Raw genomic sequence first — 22,345 nt, forward strand, 5'->3', positions numbered from 1 at the left:
CTCAGGGGAGGGAAAATAGAATGAATCGAAGAAGGTATGAGTGGGGTCTGGTGGTGGAAACAATCAGGGGCAGTGGGCCCAAGGGGCCTCAGGACCCAGCTCCTACTCAAAGCCCTGTTATGATCCTACCTTCTGTGGAACCCCCAGAATAAAGGGAGAACTACACTGGTCTACCCCAGCACACACACCCTCATCTCATAAACACTAAAACAACAGTTTCCTGTTTATTGTTTTATAAAACAAAACAAAACAAAACAAAATCTAAAACATTAAAAATTCCTCTGTGGTAGAAAGCTGAGTTGATGCAGGCTGTCTCCCAGGTTGTTTCATTGAGCATCGGGGGTGGGAGGTTTGGGGGGAAGGCTGTTGCCCCAGCAGGGCTGGATGAACACTTGCACCAAGGTGGGCATCAGAAGAGCTGCAGGCCAGTTTTGAGCCCATGCAGCTGGCCCTGGCTCCAGAGAAGGCCCTCCAAGTTGCTGCTGCCGTTGCTACAGTTGCCACTGCCAATGCCACAGCTCAGGCCCAGGGTGCTGTGGAGAGAGGGGGTGCGGTCAGTCAGGGAAGGAGGCAGCTCTAGGCTCTGGAAGGGCTAAGCGTGCTTGATGTGTGTGTGTCTAGGGGAAGGGCCCACCCTCCTGCCTGGCTTTACAAAGAAAAAACTGGAGCAAATCTGAGAAACTACTTCAGATGGGCCGCAGGGGTGGCTCTGCCCTCCCCTCAGTTGAGGGAGGCAGGGAAGGAGCAGAACTTTTTAAATGAGACTCTATGCAGAGTCCTAGTATATAAACCAGATTAAAGCATAGCTATTTGGCTTGAGGTAGAAGAGGGGAACACACACCACCCCACCTCCAGGAAGATATTAAAAGTGGCTGCCTTAACAGGCCTTCTTCCAAGGCCCTAGAGCTTGGGCGCCCAGAGGATGCTGGGCTAGATCCCTCCCACTCCCAACAGCTGGTTAGGGAGCACAAAGCAAGGCTTGCACTGCAGGGCTAGGCCGAGCTCCTATCCTCCCCATCCCTGACCCTGCTCTGAACGCTCTTGCTTCCCCTGCTTCCTGCAGGTCAAAGGTCCTTCCAGGTAGATGAGGGTGACAGCTGAGAGCAAAGTCATCATCCTTCCCCTCAGGCAGATCCATGGTTACACTACTGCAGCTGAAAAAACCCTTAGAGATGATCTAGTCCTGGAACTGAGGCCCAGAGATGAAAAGGGATTTGCTCAAGGCCACATAGACACGTCAGGAGTGGAGCTGAGACAAGGAACAGGGGTAGGCATGACCGCTCCAGCAGAGGAAGCCTCCTCACTACATGGGTGTGAGAGCTGGGCCGAATCAGCATCCTTCTGGATTTAACATCTCCACCTGCCCACACTTCACCCTTGATACCCTGGTGCTCATCAAGCCAGTCTCACCCAAGGGAAGAGGTGGTCTCTTTCTCTCTCAGACTGTGGGCCCCACTCCCAGCTACAGAACACCTGGCTTCCCCAGCTGCCTCCTCTCCTCTCCAAGAGGCCTGCTGCTCCCTAGCCTAGGACAGAGTTCATGGCACTGCCTTGGGCCTGGTCTGCTTCTGGGGCCCCTGGGTTCTACTAGCCCTCTCCCCAAATGTCCAGAGGAAGAGAGGCTCATCTCCCAGGGAGTGGGCAGGAAGCAGAGGGATAGACTCTCAGTTTCAGGGGCCCACAGAGGTCTCTCTCTGGTACTCACAGGATTCTCCTGGTCACAATGGCCCCGCATTCCGGAATGTACACGCCCTCTGGACGGGCTCCTTTGTGTTACCAGCAGAGCCCCTCAGCAAGGGCTGCTTGGTTCCTGGCTCCCTGATGACCCAAGGGCTCCCACGCCTGTGATCCAGAGGCGAGTTTCGAGGGAGAGCATGGAGCCCTGCGCAGGCCTTGCTACCAAGATGCCTGGATAGTGCGGGGAGGCCTACTGATTACTCTGTGCACCTTTGGACAAATCCCTTCCCCTTTCTGGGCCTCAGTTTTCTCCTCAGGGACATGAAGAAGTTGGATTAGAGCATCTGTTCTTGACCTTTTGGGAATGGTGGACCCTTTAGTGAAACTGTTGGCGGCTGTGGACCTCTCTCTTCCCAAAATGTGCACACACACACATACACACACACACACACACACACACACAAACTGGATGCAATCTGAGAGGGGTGCCAAGCCAGTTCTGCATGGCTGCCTCATTGGCTCCCCCCACTAGGGGCTGGGAGTTCTGCCAAGGGTTCAGCCAGGGACTGGAATTTATATGTCCCTCATTTAGGCCCTGACTGGGGACAGCTATCTCCCCCACCCACCCCACTTTGTGTCCTTCTCTCCCTCCCTTCCCCCCTCCATCCTACGCTCCCTCCTTCCCCACTGCAGGAGGCAGAGAAAGGGGTAAGAAATCCTGCTGCCATGGGTACTCACCCAGTCTTGCATGTTGGGGGTTCCAGCCGCTGCTCTAGCACAGGCTGGTCCAAAAGATACATGGTGTCATAATTCTCCAGCATAAGCTCTGCTGGGTCCTCGGTCTGACCTGGCATTCGGCCTAAGGGGAAGATGTCCCATCGCACATCTTCTGTGGAGGAAAGGGAGGAGGCAAGAGCATTAGTTCTCGGACTGATGCACAGGCCCAACTACCCTGTCCACCCACCCACCTCAATTAGCCTGCTTAGCATGGGATCTCTGTGTATCTCCAGCCTCACTCCTCTCTGCATCACTTCTCATGAGCTCCTCTCCACCTTAGTACTCCCCACCCCTTCCACACTTCCCCATATACTTTTTATGGACCTTCTTTCCCTCTATGTGTTCACAAACACACTCCACCACAACCACCCCACACACCACATACCATGCACACATCTACAGACATTTTTGTTCCTCTCTGCTTTTCTCCCACTTCCCCAGACATGTCCTCACAGATACAGAGGACAACATCTTTTTTGTACCTGGCTGTATCACTCCCTCAACCTCTCACCCTCACCCCTATTTCCACACACACATATATGGAAAAGTCTAGATGCCCCAGAATTCCCATTGCACCTCCTCCCCAAACCCACAGATAACTGAGTATCTGAATGATCTAGATTTCCTACACATCTACACACAGACACCCCCAGCGTTCTTGAATGTCACATCATTTCTTAGTGGCTTTGCCTTGAGAGATATACACACCCACACACTACTTCAGGGTAGACTCTTTTTCAGAGGTATTATGCTCCCCCTGCAAGGTCTTATTGCCCTCTGATGCATACACAAAGAACATCCCTTCTGTGGGGAAGGGCTGTCTCACTGTATATCCCACCCCCTACCGCCGCCTAAGTATACAGACATAAGCACACAGACCAAGCCCTCCATTTAACAAATGTTCCCAGTTTCACTCCCTGTCTCCCACATCTCTCATTCACAGGCACACAAACCAGAAGTCTTACCATCCCTGCATCCCCACATATGTGTATGCACACACAAAGGAAGCAATGGTAAGGGAGCAAGGGAAAGATTTTAATGCCCTAGCCTTTCCACATTCACAAACCACTCCCCAGCCCCTCTCCCCACAGAGATACCCCAGTCTAGAACGGACCATGTCAGGCACTACCCACCAGCTCTGTTCTATCAGTTAAACACCCTCCACACAGTTTATATTAAATCCCCATCCCCATTCTTACACCAATGTATCCAATGTTTTCCAGTGAAGACTTAACTGGTGAGCTCCTCCAAACAGATTCAGTTTCTGGCCTCCCACATCTCCCTGGTACCCAAAGAATTCTCCCTGTCATAATGTCCTTGGCTTTCTGGAAGGTATCAATCCTGGACTAGCTTTTTATGTTAGCCATAGAACCCCCTTCAGGAGGGTCTTTTCCTCTGCCTGCCCATCGCCTGACCTCTGGCTCTTTTATAAGGAAGTTGTGTCTGTCTTAATGCCCTGCATTGCCCTATGCATACAAAAGTACCTTCATACACAGGGACCCCCCACAATGTCTGTCACTGACCTCTCTCCCCATCACTAATTTCCCCAAACATGCCTACATAACTGCCCCTACCTCTCTAGCCTGCACCCTTGTACATGTCCCCTCAGTGACAGCATGGACACACAGAGCCCATCTCTGAATAACTGTCTCACTGTCTATTCTCACGCCCTTGCACATACCCCCACCTCTCACTGCTGCCAGTCCTCTCCCTCATTCAGATACCTCCTGTCCCCCATGGTCTCAGCAACCCTGTCTCCTCTTCCAAAAACATGCATGACCATGTGTGCATGTACGCACAGATGCACATATAGCCTTCTTCACAATGACTTCTCTTTTCACAGCCCCTATTCTCTCTCTCTCTCTCTCTCTCACACACACACACACACACACACACACAATTTTGCCCATGTCAATGCCCCTCCCTTTCAATATTTACGAAGATCTCCAAACAGCCCTCTTAGCCCTAAGAGATTTCTCTGTCACTGTGCCTTGGTTTGTCCATCACGTGTAGGCACACACCCATTCACACACACACAGACATCAACATGTTCTCCCACTCCTAGCACTCACCCACCACATAAAAGCACAGGGCCTTTATGACCCAGCCCTTCCACACACATGTCCACACAAGGGCAAAGGCTCCACCTTTCCCCCTAAGTTCCTTCACTGCCTTCCCTCTCACTCGCTATTGTTCCTCACCATGCCCACAATACACCACACCCAGTCTTAGTTCTTTGCCCTCTGTCCCTCAGGCTCCATCACACAGGCTGTGCCCCCACGTCCACCCCTACCTTCAGTGTGCAGGCATACACACATGCCCCCTCGACACACACCAGACTGCTCATTCCTTCAGAGTCTCCCTGCCTTAAGCTTCCTGCCCCCTAACCTAAATGAGGGCAATCAAAAGACCACCCTCAGCAGGAACAGATTCATGTGTCTCCCACTTTCCTATTGCCCGACCCTCCTTGCCCCGTCTTGGCTTTGTCTCACTAACCTCACCACTCCTTATTCTCACTCTTCTGATCTTACTTCCACTTTCTCTGACTTAATGCCCCTGGGTTCCTTCTTTTTCACACACACAGCCTCCATGGGTACATATACATTCACATAATCGCAGAAAGCGCTCTTTTTTTGTCTCCCTGACCCTAGATCACTGCATGCAAAAAACACATGCAGAATCATACACATATCAACCCCCTACCTCTCACTTTCTCTTCTGTGTTTTGCTGCTCAGTGCTCACACCCATACTATCCCTCTAAATGTGTTCTCTGAATGAAGCAGCGGGTAGCATGACAGTGCTTAGGCCCCTAGCACTTACACACTTCATCCTAAGAGGGAGGGAAGCCAGCTGTCATCCACATACCAGGCTGCCTCCCAGGCTTGCCTCACACTGGCTATCACCTGCTACTTTCCATCTCTTCTCTAGCGTAGAGGGAAGCCTCAAGAGCTAGCCAGAGAGGGAAGATTGGTATGGAGAGAAAATGGGTATCAGGCTTCTTACCTGAGCTAACTTGCCATGCAGAGCCCTGCAAAGCTCCTCTTTTCTGGGCCAGGAGCCTAGCATTCTCAGCAGTGGGGGACTCCTCCCCCATAGAGAAAGGCCCCACCTCCATTCTGTCTTCCTCATCGTCTATGTCATCATCATCGTCATCGTCGTCATCGTCATCATCTTCTTCTTCTTCTTCTTCATCCTCCGTCTCCTCCTTCCACTTCTCTTGGTCATCATTTTCCTCTTCCTCCTCCTCCACCTGGTCTTCCAAGACCTCTTTCTCCTCCTCCTCAGCTTTCTTAACATCATTAAGGCTGCCCTGCTCCTCCTGCTGCTGGGCTTCACCTTCAGGCCCAGAGCTGGCACCATCTGGTTTGAGGCTCCAATACAGGTTGTCCAGTGTGTATGGAGACTTCCCAATCGGGGAGGCCTCTGAGCCCTCCTGCACCAGGCTGTTTTCTCCACTCTGGTTATAAATGGAACAGATACGCAGCAGCTTCTCCTGCTCCCCATCTGGCAAGACCTGCCCCATGGCTTTGAAGACGCTGAGCAAAGGGAGGGATGAGGTAAGAAAGATTTAAAATCTCAAGTCACTTCATACCCCAACACTCCAGTTTGAACTTGGTCTCTGAGCCTCCAGACTTGCCTCTGAAAGGCAGTGAGTAGAGCAGACAGAACACAGAAACAACAGGCCCATGGACCCTAAACAAGCTCTGTGATTCATCTCTGTGGCTCACTTCCATTCTCAGTAAAATGAGGACAATAATGGCACCGGACTTAGAGGGTTGTTGAGAGTAGTAAATAAGATAGCTCACATACAATGCCTGGCACACAGTGGGCATGCAATAAATGATAGCTATTAGTCTGTAATGAAATGCTATGTAAATGTACAAACTAGCAAATAGACCCACAGGGCTTGACATGAGAATGGCAGATCCCTCTCTTCCTCTGGCCTAGCTGAACAACTTGTCCTGAGCTCTAAAGACATGCCTGGAAGTGTACTGGGCTCCTTCTGCGTGGAAGACAGTCTGATCCCTTTCCAGGAGCAACTACAGCTCAGACTGGGATGGAGGAAAAGGGAAAAAACAAAAAGCAGCAAGTGACAAGACAAAGCAGGATGTGGGAAGGAGGCCAGATGAGCACTGCAGACCTCAGGCAGTACAGGAGCTGGGGGGAGGCAGAGAGCAAAGGAGGGCAGGAGAGATCAAGAGAGGGCTTTGTGCAGAGACAAGAGTGAGCACACCGTGCTGTGTGCACATGGTGGGAGTAGCCTGGCTCAAAGGGAAGTGTTGCGCTGAGGAGCTGTGGGAGGAAGCAAAAGCTGCAAAGGTTAAGTGTGTGTCGGGCAGAGGGGGTCACTTGACAACTCTGAGCGCAGGTGAAGGCTGCGTTTCTGAAGATCACCATGGTGTCCGTGTGGAGGGTGGCCATGTGGAGGATGGCCTGGATGGGGCAGCCTGGAGGTAGGGAGACCAGGAAGAGTTGGTCAGGGCTGACCTAGGGCACTGGCAGTGGAGGTGGGTGGGAGGGAAGCTGTGAAGGACAGACAGACAAAGAACAGGGCTTGGTGGCCAGATGACAGGGGTTAGGCAGAGGAGAGTTAAAGGTGATGACATGGTGCACACAAAGGACGGTGCTAACAGCAAAACCACCAAGAGATACAGAGCCGTTGGGAAGGAGAGCTCCTGGGGAGGCAGAGGGTGAGCACCCCTCGCAGAGCCTCACGTAGAACCAGGCACCTAGCAGGCACCTGGTCACTGTGGGAGTCATGGGTGGGGTGGACAGATGGATGGTTTCCTTCTAGGTGTATTGAGTTTGAACTGTGGGCCGCTCATGGAGGGGCCATATGCTCAGTGGGCTGTTTTCTCTCTGGGCCCTGCAGGCAGACTGGCCACATCTGTGTGGTCTCTGGTCATTGGTTGCTGGTTACTGGGGTCTGGGCTGGGAGACCCTTTCTGTAGGGCTTTCATATTCCAAGAGGACACTGGCTCAAATTGAATTGATACTGGCTGGATGGGGGAAACTCTTGAAAAGCTTTCAGCCTTATTGGAGGAAAAGCCAGAGAGGAAACTCTCTTCTCTCCCACTGTGGCCCATTAGTATGATTAATAATAAATATTCCCAGGCACTTGATACTGGCAAGACGCCGTATCACTGCTGTTTGTTATTACGCACCCGCTATTTCAAGCTGTCTAGTCTGACCACTGAGACGCAGGGGTGATACGAATCTTAAAAGGCATCTCCTTCCTCAGGTTTGTCTGGTTACAGCTGGGGACTGAGAAGCTCACAGGTCAGGTTGGTGGAAAGAAGGTGGACTTTGGACTCACAAGACCTGGGCCCGAATCCCTGTCCCACCATCAACAAACCATGTGACTTTTGCATAAGTCACTTCATTCCTCAGAGCCTCAGTGTCTCTCATCTCTCAAATAAGGATTTAATATTCTACTTTCAAAGACTGCTGTGTCAAATGAAATGAAATAACTTCTACAAAAAACACAGCACCATGCTTCACACTTAATTTCTAGTTGTATCTTTTATTTTTCCTCTGGGGAAAATGAAAACCAAGTTCTGTGTGTGCCTGATAACACATGCTTTTTGCAAGGGTGCAATCTAATGGAGTACTATGGCAAGAGCACAGGAGTAAGGACAGGATATCCGGATTCTGGCCCCAGCTCTGTGCTCTGACTTGCAGACTTGCAGTATAACACCTAGGGAAATCCTATTTCCCAGTCTCTGTAATGGGATGATTAGAAGTAGAGTCACTGATTATCTGATAAAGGCAGGATCTGTGCACAAGGAATCGTACCCATGTGAGCCGCTGTTACTGCTGGCATGTGTCGCATCCCTCTGGTATGCTTGGGTTGGGAGAACATCTCTGTGGTCCAGGCTTCTCCAAGACCAGCAGCTTCCACTCTGCAGGCACTTAGGATTGGAAAGTACCTTGAAGGCCACCTATCCAAACCTCTCCATGCTGCTCTTTTCACTCCCTCCCCCCATTACATACACATGCCATGTTCCTTCTGGACTTCGAAACTTCCTCTATTCTTTCTCCTGCTCGGTTGCTTAAATGTCTGTGATGCTTTCCTGACCTCTCCAGGCCTTTTTGGTTCTCCTCCCAATTTCCCACCCATCCATATCACTTCTAGTCTAGAGCACACAAATCTGGAGATTTGGCTGTTTGGTTCAGTCTCATCTCCTGGAGGTCTTGCCCTGACTGACTCTGTCTGCAGGCTACCCTTTTCTTTTATAAGCTACTTAAAAGCCACTACGGTGCCCCAAAGGTTTCAACCCGATCAGGGTTCAAGAAAGACTTTCTGACTTTATGAGGGGCATCAGGGGACTAAGAGGGTACTGGCATCCAGACTCCTATTTCATTTATTGCCCAGGCACAGAGTCAGTTCCCACCTAAGACAGAACTGCTGTCAATGAGACAGCAGAGCATAGTTTAGTTCAATATTTCCTGAGGCCCATTTGGGACCTGGGCTTATGTGGTGTGCTGCAGCAGAGGGCTAACGCAGAGCCCTTGTGCTTGAAAAGCTTAGTCTAATAGAGAGAAGGAGACACTAGGGGAAGTAGACACAAAAACACAAAATCTCCGATTTGGGAAGTACTTGAGAGAGTCAACATGACAGGATAGATGGTGCTGCCACCAAGTGAGATAGGGAGCAGAGGAGGAAGATCACTTCGGGGTTGGGGTGGGGAGTAAGATGACCAATTCCCTTTTGATCACAGTAAGGTGCCTATGGGCCTTCCAAGGGGAGATGTCTGATATGCAGTCCAACATAGGAGCTGAATCTTGGAGATGCCTGAGCTAGATAAGATTTAAGCCTTGGCACTTAACAGGAACTAATAAAAAAGCACAGGCATTTCAAGGAGGGAGTGGTAAACAGCGTCAAGGCAGCAGACACAACGATGGACAAGGATCCACTCGATTTGGTAATTAGGAGGTCAAAGCAGCTCTAGGGGTGAATGCCAAATTGCAGCAAGTTGAGGAAGTAAGAGGGTAGTGAGGAAATCAAGATTGTTGAGTGTAGACTACTCTTTTCAGATGTTTTGATGGGAGAGGAAGGAGTGATAAGCTCATGATAACCCCACAGAGGGATGCTAGGTCAAAGGAGATTTTGCTTGTGTTGTTGTTATTGTTGCTTAGTTTTAAGATGAGAAAAACTCAGACATGTTCATAGGTTGAGGAGCAAAAGCCAGCAGAGCAAGGGAAGGGATGGGATGAGGCCCAGTGATGCTGGTGGAGGTGGCTCCAGAGCACAGGCACAGAGCAAGGCCACCTCATCCTGAGACTGGTGAGAAGGTTGAGTGTAGCTGCATATCAGTTCATGAGGGCTGGACCCCAGGTCAAGGGGGCCCTGTCAGATGCCTCCATGTGCTTGAAGAAGCTAAGGTGAAATGGGAGAGGGGGAGGTGCTTAAGGTGAGTGGTAGGGGTTTAGAACACTCAGAAAATGGGAGAGAAAGTGGGCAGAAAACAAGAAAAAGTTCAGACAAAAAGAACTGAGGCCTGACCCAAAATTAAAAATCATACCTCTGCAGTGGCAGCAATCTGCACGGCTATGTGGTTTTCTCCAGCAGAGCTCAGCTGGCCAGGCTGAGGAGTGGGGGAAGCAGAGCGGGGAAGATCAATCCCAGCTTGGGGCTTTGCAAGTCAGATATGCCAAGGATGAGCAGAGCTGAGGGTGCTAATGAGTGCCTGAAGTAATCAACCACAGACAGGATCGAGGGGAAGCAAGGTTGAGGGAGGTAGGAAATGGAGGGATGGAGATCTGGATGCTGGCAAGGAGCAGATGTCACAGGATGTGAGTGTGAGAACTGGAAGGACAAGAGGTGGTGATCCCAAGTGGGATGCTGGGATGTCAGCTTTCAGAGGTGGAACAGCTCTGAGTGATGGAAATAGGTAGCTGAGCGTAGTGGAGAATGAAGGCCATTGGTGCTAAGCAGCTGCAGAGTGTCAGATGGGTCACTCAGATGAAACAGGTATTGCTCCAGAAAGCAGGAAGATAATCAGGTGCTAAAGGCTTCCACGAGTATGAGGGAAGTGGCTTAAGGTCAGAAAATGACAGAGAAAAGGAAAGGGAGACAACCACAGGTATTTACAGGAACCAGTGCAATATTCAGCTTGACCACAGAACCCAGGGTGGACTGGGTAAAGGGAAACCACAGGAGGTATGGTGACCAATAATAGGTTGGGGAAGAATCAGAAAGATCTTTGAACGTCAGGCTAAGAAGCCTAGACTTCATCAGGAAGGCAATAGGGAGCCAGCCACTGAAGGTTGCTGAGCACCTATGTAATAGAGAAGTATACTTTGGGAAGATAATAGAGGAGACAGCACTGGACTTAGAGTCAGAAGACTGGGTTCGATAATAAACAGCAGCTACAATTTACTGTGCACTTACTCTGTACAGGCCACTGTGCTAAGCACTCTAAGGGGGTTGTCTCATTTGTTCTCATACTGGACTCAGTTCAGCCAGGTCTTAAGCTGCACGGTCTTAAGCAAGAATACCCTACCCCTCTCGTCTTTGGGACTCAGTTCTCCCATCTGTTAGTAGGAAGGGGATGGAACTAGGTGTCTTTGCAAGGGCTGGTCCAATTCTGCCATTCTAGGGCTGGGCAGCCCTGAGGTCTATAAGGCCTCACCCTCCTATCAGATGGAATTCAAGAGACTTACAGCTGAAGGAGTTGGGGGCTGGCCCAGCAAGGTGAGCCCAAGCAGGACTCAACCACCCGGGGCCAGTCAAGGGAGGCAGAGCAGTTGAATAGCCTCCAGCTCCTTCTCGCTTCCCACTGGCTTGCAGAAAATCGGCGGGCATTCCGACCTGAGAGAGAAGAGAGGGCCTGAGGAGAAGGAACCATTAAGCCCGCACCCAATCTTGTACTTTGTAAAGTTTGACTCTGTCCCCCCTCATCCCCCCAGCCTCCCCACTCTACACCTCCCAATTGCTCAAAGCATTCAGGGCCCTTTGCCCCTGCCCAGTTTAGTTGGCTCTGAGAAAAAACATGGTGGAGGAAGATTTGTCCACTGCTGCCGCTGGGCCCTCTTGGGCAAACCTAAACCTTCAAGAAGGGATGTGTCCACCTGATGCTATTCAGCTGAGAGCTGAGGACAGTGGTAGATGCTTCTGCCTTGGCCGCATTAGGCCCTGGGGCTAGGGCTAGTCTCCCTCACCAGTCTTGGTGTTAGCCACGATCAGTTCAAGGGTCCATCTGAGGATGTAGGTGGGCCGGATCCCGCTGTCCCCCAAGGCTGGCAGCTCAGAGAGCATCCTCTCCAGCAGGGCCTGCGTGAAGGTCTGGGAGTGCAGGCCCCTGAGCAGGGGCTGCCAGAATTGAGAGAATGGCTTTGGCACCAGGATGTCATTCAAGTCCACATTTTCTGGTTTGTGAGGGACACCCATTGACGAGGAAAGAGGGAAAGGGAAGAAGGAAGGGAGGGAGAGAGGGAGGAGAGGAGAGAGGGACAGAAGAGGGAGAGGGAGGGAAGGAGAGAGTGAGAGAGAAGGAGAGGGAGCCCCATCACCAACAACAACAGAGTTGCCACCACAGAATAAGAGGAAAGAGGAGAGCAGAACAGCGGGGAGAGAAACTAGTTAGTATCTGGCAACCAACAACTGACTCAAAACAGAGTATAAAAGAAAAAGAACTCTGGTTCTAGCTTTCAGCTTTGTCAATAACTCACTGTGTGACTTTGGGTCAGTACCTTCCCCTCTCTGGACCTCAGTCTGCCCATCTGTAACATGAGGATGTTGGACTAGATGACCTCACAAGGCCCTTCCAGTTCTGCTGTTCTAGCTCTCTAGGAAGCGGCCAAATCACAGTTAACATAGCACAATATGAAGACTCCCCTCACTCCACCCCACCCCACCCAATTCCAGGCCGTGTAAGAATAGCCCAGTGACTACTTATCAGTGGGGCTACCTGTTCTGCTCAGGTGAGAGGGGCTTCCAGAGGCTATAGAATGGCAGGAAACAGCCCTTGATGCCCAGTCCAGGGCCACCCTGGCCACCCCTGGTGTTCTTGCCCAAGAAATACAGAACCCTAAGGCTGCAGTGAGCCCTAGGACCCTACCTTCATAGTCTATCTGTAAAGCTGCCAACTGCTCAAATGTGGGGATGAGAAAGCCGTCATCCAGAAAAGCATCCAGCACAGCCTCCCTGGAGCAAGAGGATATTTAATTAAACAAACTGAAGCAGGCAGAAGACCCTGTTCTACTCCCCTACCCACTCCCAAGGCAGGTAAAGCCTCTGACTCAAGTGGCTAAAGCAGCACGGGGGAAAAGGAAGGCAGTTTACAGGTGGATCTCAGGCCTCAGCCTCCTGGGGAAGGTGCTGGACCAGAGACTGATCAGTGGGTTTTGAACAAGCATTTACCAAACAAATGCTGATCTAAGGCCCATAATGAGGGCAGCAGCAGCTGAACAAGACTGAAAACACAGATGGTGAGAAGTCCCAGGCCCACAGAGGAGTTAAATGCCTGGGGTCACAGGGCTTTTAGACTTTAGTTCCTGCTCAGTCTTTTTGTTTCTCTTGACAGTCTTCTGGTCTCCTACCCCTCTCCCTCTACCTAGTTGCCTCTTTCAGATCCTAGATGCAGAAACTCTGGGGAATCAAATATGGACCAAATATGATCCTTATTCCTATGGACCCCAAGAACCCAGAACTAAGTTATAGAGGTTGAAAGCGTAGGCTATAGGGGTAATCCCTCAACCTCATCCAGCTCAAATCGAAACCAGCAACAGCCAGCTGTCTCCTCCAGAGCTTAGCAGTTCCCTGAGAGGCTCTCCCAGGTGACAAGGCCTAGAGGGGGAACAAGAGCTCCCAAAGTGTCTCAATGCCTGAAGGGCTATTATGCTCAGATCCCCACCTCTACCAGGCTCGAGGAGGAAAGAGTTGTCCTTCCATCCATCTCCCATCTCCTGAGGTCAGTATCCAGGAAAAGCACTTAAAGCAGCCAGCCAGCTGCCTGCTAAGCACAACCAGGAAGACACTACTGTCTAGGGGCACAAGGACAGTTTTCCCAGCTGCTGGGGAGGTTACCACCCACCCCTTTGCTGAAGGGTGCAGCCAAGAAGCCTATGCTGGGCAGACATTGATAAACACCTTTGGAACTACTAATATCCTGGCAATGAAGACGACTCCAGGGGTAATCCCAACGTGCACTGTAGGCGCCCACCCAAGCCCACTCTGCCACCTACACCACCTTCCTATACTCTCTGCTCCATCCCAGATTCCTTCTAACCTCTCCCTAGCTGGGAATGTCTAGCTCTGCCTTCATAGGTTCTTAGTGGAGGGTTCCCCAAAGATCTTTCCAGCTGAATTTAAGTAGCAAGCCCCCAAGAACTAGGGAGGAGAGGAATGAATAGATACTGTTTGTCTGCTCTGGATTGAACTGAGCATTATTTTTTGGGAAAAAGAGGCTCATGGCCATACTAAGTGGGGAAGGTCTTAGTGTTTTGAGGAGCCAGGCCCTGGGAAGGTGCCTCCTTGGTCTCCCCAACCACAGCTATCCAGTGGATAGTGATACTCTCTAACAGCAGATCAAAAGAAAAAGACAAGCAGTGCCCACCATATATCTTTTACCTCAAACTTGGACAAGGGCTAGGCAGTGAGGTGGTAGGGTAAGGGCTTCTCCTAGTTCCCAAGAACTCCACATACCACTGGACAGAGAGGAAAAAAGCTGGCCAGGTTATGGATGACAGTACACAATCCTGCCTTTGGCCATTTTAGTGACTCAGAGCAGGCAACCCCCACTTGGTAGCTGGCAGGGCCAGGGGAAGACGGTCATACAGAATGCAGGGTCACACCATGGGGGATCAAGATTATCTCTGGGATTTCCTAGAGGTTGGCAAGCTGGGATGTGGAAACCGACTTCAGTGAGGCTAATATGCTCTAGCCAAGAGAGTAGGCAGCCCCTGATTACCTAGTTACAAACCTGTTCTCCCATGTGATGCCCTTGAGCTCAGCCAGGATGCATTCTACAGGTGGGGACAGGTTATTCCATGCCTTAATGGCCTGAGGTAAATGCCTAAATTTCTCCAGTACCTGCCAGCAAAGAGGGTCCCATCAGAAGGCTGGTTCAGCCAGGCAACCCTCTTCCACCCCTCCAGGATCCCTTCCCATAGGACCTCTCAGCACCTCCCTTCAGGGGATAGGGCAGAACATGCAGGGGTGGGCCCATAACTCCCCTATTGGTCTTGCAACTAAAAATATCCTGACCCTCAAATGCCAGACTTTCTTCTCTTCCTCCTCCTCCCTCTCACCCTGAATTCCCTGTGGCTCCCAATCACCAGATACCCCAATGCTAAGATATCCAGTGGGGGAATTTTGCTGGAGTTGGGCAGAGATCCTAGGGCCAACGGGTGAAGGGAAGCAATGGGCTAAGGAATAAAGGGAATCAGGAAACCCGGGTTCTAATCCAGGTTCTATCATTAACTGCATATGTGACCTTGAGCCAGTCCCTTCACTCATCCATGGCTTCAATTTTTTTATCTGTGAAAAGGAAGAATTGAGCTGAATAGTTTCTAAGCTACCTCCCTTCCTGCTAAAACAGCTCCCCTCAAGCTCACCTGATCTAGGAAAGTTCCTGGACATCATCTGCTGATCAGTTGCAGTACTGCAGGGCTATGCAACCACCTATGCCCAGTTGTTCCCTATCACCCAGTAGGGCAGATTATCCACAAACTTCCATCGTCTCCCCACTCCATGGGTGTGGAGGGTCAGCCAACTGGACTCTGCTTCTCTTGTTTCTGAGAAGTTCCCTCAAGCTTTGCCACTTTTCTTTCAAATTCCTTCTTAGGACTTCTCTAAGGTAGCTGGCAAGAAGGAAGAAATGGCCTAGGCAGGAGAGAACATGCCAAGTCAAGAGCACTTTCTTACCTTAAACTGCTCCTCTTCATATGATACCAGCAGTTCCCGGGCTCTTTCTGAAAACAGAATAGGGAAACAGATAGGGCAGCTAGCCCAGCCCCCTGCTCCTGATGGGATTCTGAGCCATTCTCACCTCATTTCTTGAGTTGGAAATTGGGAACTAGAATTCTTGCCTCTCCTACTTCACAGGGATCAAGGAAGATGGCTTGTGACAGTAATTTTTTTAAGCTAACACTCACCACAACCCCAGAGGAAATGCTGAGCCAGGGAAACAACCGGTGTCAACCCTAAGCCTGAGTCTTCCAGGCTCATGGGCCCCTTTCTGCCCCTGCAAGGACACCTACCATATAGCTCTTTATGTCTCAGAGTCTTTTCCCAATGCGAATCAACCTCTTTGTTTCCTTCGCTGTCTCCATCAGCCCTGACATCCAGCTCTGCACCTTTCGCCTCATCCTTAGGCTCTGGTCTCTGTTCTGTGACATCCTCAACAACAATGTTTTTATCATCCTCTTGGTCCTCTTCATCTGTCTCTTCCCTGTCCTCCTCCAACTCCCAGGTCTCTCTCAGGCTGTTCTCCAGTTGGCGGCACCAGTACGTCTTCTGGAGCCAATCCAGGACAAAGTAGCAGCCTAAAGGAGGAGAGGAAGAAAGGCAGTGCCATAGGAGCAGCCACAGGCAAGCAGCTCCTAGCAGGCCCCCAGCCTCATCTTGTGAGCCTTATGGGAAGGCCCCAGGGAAGAGGCGTGGCTCCTAGAAGGCACAAATCTCAAATATCCAGAAGTGGCCGCTCTTGCTCTGGGTTATCCCTCTGTTCTTTGCTTTCTCCTGCTCACCAGTACCTTTCCTAGAAAAAACTAAAACTAGACTTGGATGTGGGATGCCAAAAATGGCACAGGCTTGGAAAGTGGGAGAACAGGGACCCAAGCCCCACTAGCTAGTTACATGGCCTTGGCCCGAGATCTTTTCTAGATCTGCTTCCCCCACACAAAAGGTCTAGGCTGAAGCAGGGGTTCTTAGTTGGGATGAGGTGTCCAAAGAACCCCTGGGTTCATAACACTTGATGGCTCACACCTCTCAACCTGCCCCCCACCACTCCCCTCCTCAGGCACAAATGCTAAGGGATGAGTTTCAATAATCAATATACCAAAATAGGATCAGAACAGTGCCTTGCCAAGCCTTATTACAAAAGGAAAAATCAGTAATACCAATCCTGTCTTCACTTAAATTTGGTATTTGTTCATCGTGGGTTTTTCCACATTAAAATGTTATTTATCTTGATTACTGAGTTCTGATGAACCCTTAAAGTTTGTGCCCAAGGCGAGGGCCTCACTTGCCTCACTCTAGTCCTGGCTCTGACCCCAGGTGGAGACCTTCCTAACCTCTTCCTCTACCCACAGTGCCACCCAGCCCAGGCAGTTAACTATGGCAGTTGCACTCCCTGGGGACTCACCTCTGCGGCAGTCATTTATATGGGGCATTTTCTTATGGGTCAACTCATGGCGAAGTTCAACAATCCAATCCGGAATGTTCACCTGATTGTTGGGGAGGATATTGAGTGTAGAAATTAGAAAATATTAAAGCTAGAAGGGACCACAGACATGAATTAGCTTAGCCTTCCCTCATCTTACAGATAGAGAAATTGAGGTCCCAAGAGGAGGTTCCAGTCTTAGTAGTAGAGCCAAGATTATAAACCAGGTCTCCCGATTCTTTTCACTACTCTGTGAAGGTGTTCTTGAAAATCAGAAAAGCCATTTGCCTCACCCAGCCACCAACCACCCTCCTCCAACAAAGAGGTTCCTGTGAATGAGCATTAGCAATCACCTTCTCCAGCCTCCCTCTGCCTTATCTATACCAGTCCCTGTCCCTGCGTACCCTTTACCCCTTCTTCCTCCCTTCCTCCCTCCTTCCCACACCTCCTCCAGGAAGCTTCTTTTGATGGCTGAGAACTTGCCTGCCCTCTGGTCCTCTACATGTCTCACATACTCACTCAGGGCAGGAATGTCTGGCATTTTCATGCTGCTTGGCTGAGCATGTCTCCTCCCTCAGATTGTCAGCTCCCAGAGGGCAGGCACTGTGACTGCCACCTATTTCCTGTCCCCACTCAGTGGTGCATTCGGCCGCCTTAGCTTCACCAGGCCACTCCCAGCAAGCTAGGCAGTAAAGCCCACTGAAGATGGCAGCCATGAGCAAGAGAGTAAGTCTGCTTCTTTCAACTGGAGGGTGAGGCTCTGGGGTTCTTATTGGGCTTTGCCTGGCCGGTAGTGGTGGGATGAGCTAGTCTGACTGTGTGCCCACAACACCCCATGCCCCATTTACTGAGCCCTCCTGGGGAGAGAGAATTGAGCAAGGCCACCTTATCATACGTACCTCCTGAGCCAGGAACTTGAGGGGGAGCTTGACAAACTTCGTTTTCCTTTCCGAGATAAGATTCACAAACCTGGGATTGGGGCAGAAATAAGTGGCACAGCCCAAGTAACTGTTTTACTCAAACCAGTGGGGCTTCAAAACACCTTGCTGAGTTACTGACGCTTCCCATTTCTACAACCTTTCCACTGACTGTTCTGTCCTGTTCTTATGGTTGGTGTCAGCCAGAGCAGGTAAACTTCCATCCAGTCCAACATTTACTGAGAGTCTGCCCTGTGCTGAAGCCATATAGATGAATAAGACACTGCTCTGGCCTTGAAGAATTCAGCCTAGGATAATCATAACATAACATAACATTATGCTAGAACATTATATGTTATAAATACTAGGACAAAGGACTACATCAAATGATGAAGGGGAGCACAGCTAAATGATGGAGAAGGTAAGAAGAGCTAGAGAGGACCTCCAGGCAGATAAAGGGAACAGTATGAGATGAGCAAGGACTTTCACAGATGAGAAAACTCAGTGGCAGCCTTTTTCCCAGTGTGCATGAGGCTGCTAGAACCACTCTGTGTCACTTGCTAAGTCAGGAACTACTGGCCCACATCTCCACTTCCACAACTCAGCAATCTTTCCGTGTTCGTGGAGAGAAGGGGGAAGAGTGTTCCTAAGTATAAATGGGGGGAAGGTTGGAAAATCCACATTAAATTTTGGCCAAGAACATGTAACCATTCAGAAAAGTTCCTCTGGGTGACAAGAGTTAAAGGGGAAGGAAAAAAATCAAACTGTCAAAGCTGGACGAGACCCATAGAGATCTCTCGGTCTGAGCCACCCCCACCTCACATTCCAAGAAAAGAGAAGGCTCTAGGGAAAGGAAAAAGAGGAATGTGTGTTGACAGGGGGTACCAAAAGTTGTCGAGTCAAGCAATCATGGGGTGACCCAAGCTTTGCTTATTATATGCTACTCCCACCCCAGACCCCACTCCCAAAACCACCCCCCACTCCTACCCATGTAGGTCTTACCTGACCAATGCCATGCCATAGAGCAGTCTAAGTTCATCAGTGCCCAAGCCACCAGTTACATCCATGAGCTTACAGCGTACCAGGTCAGCAGTAGAAGCCACTGCCAGGGGGAGTTCGTTGCCTAACCTAAAAGGCCACAGTCCAGCACCATCATAAAGGTCCCTTACACTCATCCACCACCCACCTCAGAACCTAGGTTGCTGTAAGCTATTCTGATTATATATTGGCTCAAGAGTTCATGAACAGACACAAATCAAGAAGGTGGGAAGAGAGAGGATAATGTCCCTGGGATCCAATAGTACACAGGGCATGAGAGGCTGTCTAGGGTATACACAGGACGTCTAACTGCTCCACAATCAACCAACAATTAAGTGTGGTGGACATACCCCTTTCTTTCACCCCGAAACCCTCAACTCATTCAGCTGGAGAAGACCCTTATCTCTTATCTCCTCCTAACTCAATCTTACCAACTGGACTGAGGAACCCCATTCGAACACGATTTTGTAGGCAACCTCCCCCCCCGCGACAATTTGAATTGGAAATCCACCCAAGGGTACTAACCTACTACTCAACCGCTGGCTCAGCCACAATGGTCCTCCCGCACCCTCCCCAAGATGGAAGAAGGTAAGAGTTAAAGCTCAAAGATTTTACAAGAGGGCTGTGGAGGCACATTCTCTTTCTTTTTCTTTCTTTCTTTCTTTCTTTATTTTTTAACCACCCCTGTACACAGTTGTATATCTTGGCTGCACGTCCTTCTAGTTGTGGGATGTGGAACGCCGCCTCGACGTGGCCTGACGAGCGGTGCCATATCCGCGCCCAGGATCCGAACCCTGGGCCGCCGCAGCGGAGCGCGCAAACTCAACCACTCGGCCACGGAGCCGGCCCCCACACTCCCATTCTTTCTGCAAACGGGATTAGTCCAAGAGCTAGGCTGTGACTTTCCCCCAGGCACTTGGGAGAGGGGCAACGCCCAAACCTCTCACAGGGACACCATTAGACAATTTAGGGGAAGACTGGAGAATATGGCCTTACAGGAATTCTACAAAGGAAGAGGTAAGGCGCCACCAGCACGCAGGCAGGAGGGCTGAACCTGCCGCCTTACCTGCTCCTCCACACGGTGATGCGGTTCAGCGCGTACCGCTGCAATTTATGGTCGTCAGAGAACAGATACACCGTCACCTGATCCCACTCGGCCTTACTGAGCCAGGCGACCACGATACGCTGGGCCCAGAGTGGCGACGTCCCTCTCTCTTGGACGCACTTCCCGCACCACGCACTCCACACGCGATCCATCACCCGGGGACCCAGAAATTGCCCGGCCCCGGATTCCCTCCAGACACTGGGCTCGATGCAGCTCGTGCCACGGCACTCCACACAGCTCGCAGCCCAACGTGCCACCCTCACTCTAAACCGCTGCTGCACCAGCAGCCAATGGGGAGAGCGAAACCACGACGCAAGCCCGCCTCCCAGTATTAGCGTGGCAAATCGGAACGCAAGAGCAGGGGGCCGATCAAACAAGTTGGGACTACGTCCTCGCTGGCCGGAAGTGTTCTTTTCTCAAAGCAACCGTAGCAACTGCAAGCATTCTGCCTCAAGGTTCCGGTAGTTTCCTGATTGCTGACGGGTTTCTGTCCCAGGCCGTGAGGGATGTTGTCTGGACTGCAGGAGGAATGCTAGTTTGCGCCCCTTGGCGGCTAGGGGATGGATTGTGATCATCCAGTGTATACTGGAAACGCGCTTATGTTTTTATTGGTATGAATCAGCGCCTGATCCAGTAAAACACTGTGGACACTGAAACAAGACTACAGAGCAGATATCTAATATCTAGATTTCTGAAGTTGGGCTGAAGAATCTGCTGAGTTTTCACAAATGTACAGTGAGGGGCTTGGACTGGGTGATCTCTAGGTTCTCTTCCATAGCTGAAAATTGTAGGATTTTTCTCTGCCAGAATTCCACTGCTTGGTTGGTTTCAGTATCTGCAAAGATATGCTTAAGTTTTCTGCATAATTCCTTGGGATTCTAGAGTTCTGGTGGGAAAGCAATATTTTGAAGGCTTTCTGATTTTACACATTGGCTAAAATGTGTTCAGAACTCTGCCCCAATCCTTCTCACCATCAATGCAAATAATCTGTAACCAATCTATAAATCAAAATTGGGGTGAGTTTATTATCAGCCAGATCTGAGGACCATATAGCCTGGGGCACCAAATAAGTGGGGTGTATAGATTGGTTATATTCCGTCAAAGAGCATGTATCACATGTGATTGGAATGTCCCTTTTATAACAGTCACAAGACTGCCTAGCCAACACAGCAATTCACACAGCAGGTAGCAGGTCTGCTGTCTCAAGCTGGGTGGTCACGGGAAGGCACAGCAATCAATTCCTAGCATAGGGAGAGATGCTTATCCTTAAGGAAATGCCAATGTGGGGAAAGTTGCATCTTTATCTTAAGGACATTTGTTCTTGTCTTTGGGGCATAACAAATGCTTAAAGTGGATAGACAGTGCATGCTCAATGGCCATGTCTGGCCCTTTTGGAAAAACAAGGTCAGGCTGAAATAGTTTTACAACAAATAGCTTCCTCATATAATCCAATATATCCTATTGTTTGCCATTTGTTTATCATTTTACACCTTTTGATCTATAATCTTTTAATAGAAAGCATTGATGATCAAAATATTTTGCCTCGGCGCCAGGGTGGTTGCAGCCTGCCCTGGGTCCATCATGTAACTGGGTGCTAGGCTTTTATCTCATTTATTTGCCCACTTGTCCATGTTGGGTGGAAATAGTCAGACAAGCACAGTGGTATATATATTAACAGAGGAAGCATTTCATAGGTTATATAATTTTCAGTTAATTTTAGATTGTTGCATAAACGTATGGAGCTTTTCTATGACTTCTATGTTTATGTTGTTCACAATTATAGAACAAGTGCACTAACAGTGATAATAATTCAACATATTGGAAAACATTAGTTTAAAATGAGTTCTTAGGCATAGTCCTTATCAGAAAAGGAAATTTGTCCAGGGTTATAGGATCGATTGACCATCTCAAGTCACTGAACAACCATTCCTCTAGCTTCTATGCCAGTCTTACAACACTGAGTAAAGAAAACAGCAATTAATTTGAATATTATAACTAGTACAAGAATTCCAAGAAGTAATAGAAATAGGAATTGCAATCTGGATCAAAAAAGGGAACTGATACTGGAAGGGAGCCAGCCACACAAATCAAGACTGGGTGTAGGATCGCTTAAGGCATTCACCTGTTTTTTCATGTGCTTTAGGAGAGACGACACATTGGAAGATTCATCACATATAAAACCACAGCATTCGGTTTGAGTGATTGTATATGTACAACCTTGGGATGCAGTTAAAATATCTAAAGCCATTCTATTTTGAAGGACAGCCTTTTTCATTAAAGACATTTTAGTATTTAATAAGGCTATTCTTGCTTGACTATGGTTAAGGGTGTGTTGAGTAAATTTAGAGCTTCTATGTGATAATGACATCTTTTAGCCCCAAAGGAGCAAATATAGCTGCTTGGTGGCCGTACCAGTGGAGCACTGAATGAGCCCATCTGGCCTTAAAGAGAGGGAGATTGGGAACAGGTGTTAGTTCAGTGTGAATCCTTCCCTGCTTCC

The 22,345-nt window shown here is 49.8% G+C and overlaps 1 protein-coding gene across 3 annotated transcripts; it reads right to left on the minus strand.

The window, feature by feature from the left end:
- Positions 1 to 216: 216 nt before the first annotated feature.
- LAS1L (LAS1 like ribosome biogenesis factor) lies at positions 217 to 20,131 on the minus strand. Of its 3 annotated transcripts, XM_044763535.2 has the most exons (14): positions 18,705 to 19,026; positions 17,685 to 17,754; positions 16,768 to 16,849; positions 15,662 to 15,946; positions 15,327 to 15,373; positions 14,371 to 14,492; positions 12,520 to 12,605; positions 12,131 to 12,181; positions 11,621 to 11,827; positions 11,123 to 11,270; positions 5,459 to 5,991; positions 2,416 to 2,566; positions 1,706 to 1,908; positions 217 to 533 (listed from the first exon to the last, which is right to left on the minus strand). In XM_044763535.2, exons 1-13 carry the CDS (start codon positions 18,875 to 18,877, stop codon positions 1,719 to 1,721), a joined length of 2,145 nt encoding a protein of 714 aa, XP_044619470.2. In that variant the 5' UTR covers positions 18,878 to 19,026; the 3' UTR covers positions 217 to 533; positions 1,706 to 1,718. The 3 variants fall into 3 exon arrangements, with proteins under 3 accessions (XP_044619470.2, XP_044619467.1, XP_070358421.1); XM_044763532.2 differs by lacking the exons at positions 1,706 to 1,908; positions 12,131 to 12,181 and adding an exon at positions 19,807 to 20,131 and having other exon boundaries at positions 18,705 to 18,830; XM_070502320.1 differs by lacking the exons at positions 1,706 to 1,908; positions 12,131 to 12,181 and adding an exon at positions 19,807 to 20,130 and having other exon boundaries at positions 14,383 to 14,492; positions 18,705 to 18,830.
- Between the last annotated feature and the right edge of the window lie 2,214 nt (positions 20,132 to 22,345).

Source organism: Equus asinus, chromosome X (genome assembly GCF_041296235.1).
Source record: "Equus asinus isolate D_3611 breed Donkey chromosome X, EquAss-T2T_v2, whole genome shotgun sequence".
In the NCBI taxonomy this organism is placed as follows: domain Eukaryota; kingdom Metazoa; phylum Chordata; class Mammalia; order Perissodactyla; family Equidae; genus Equus; species Equus asinus.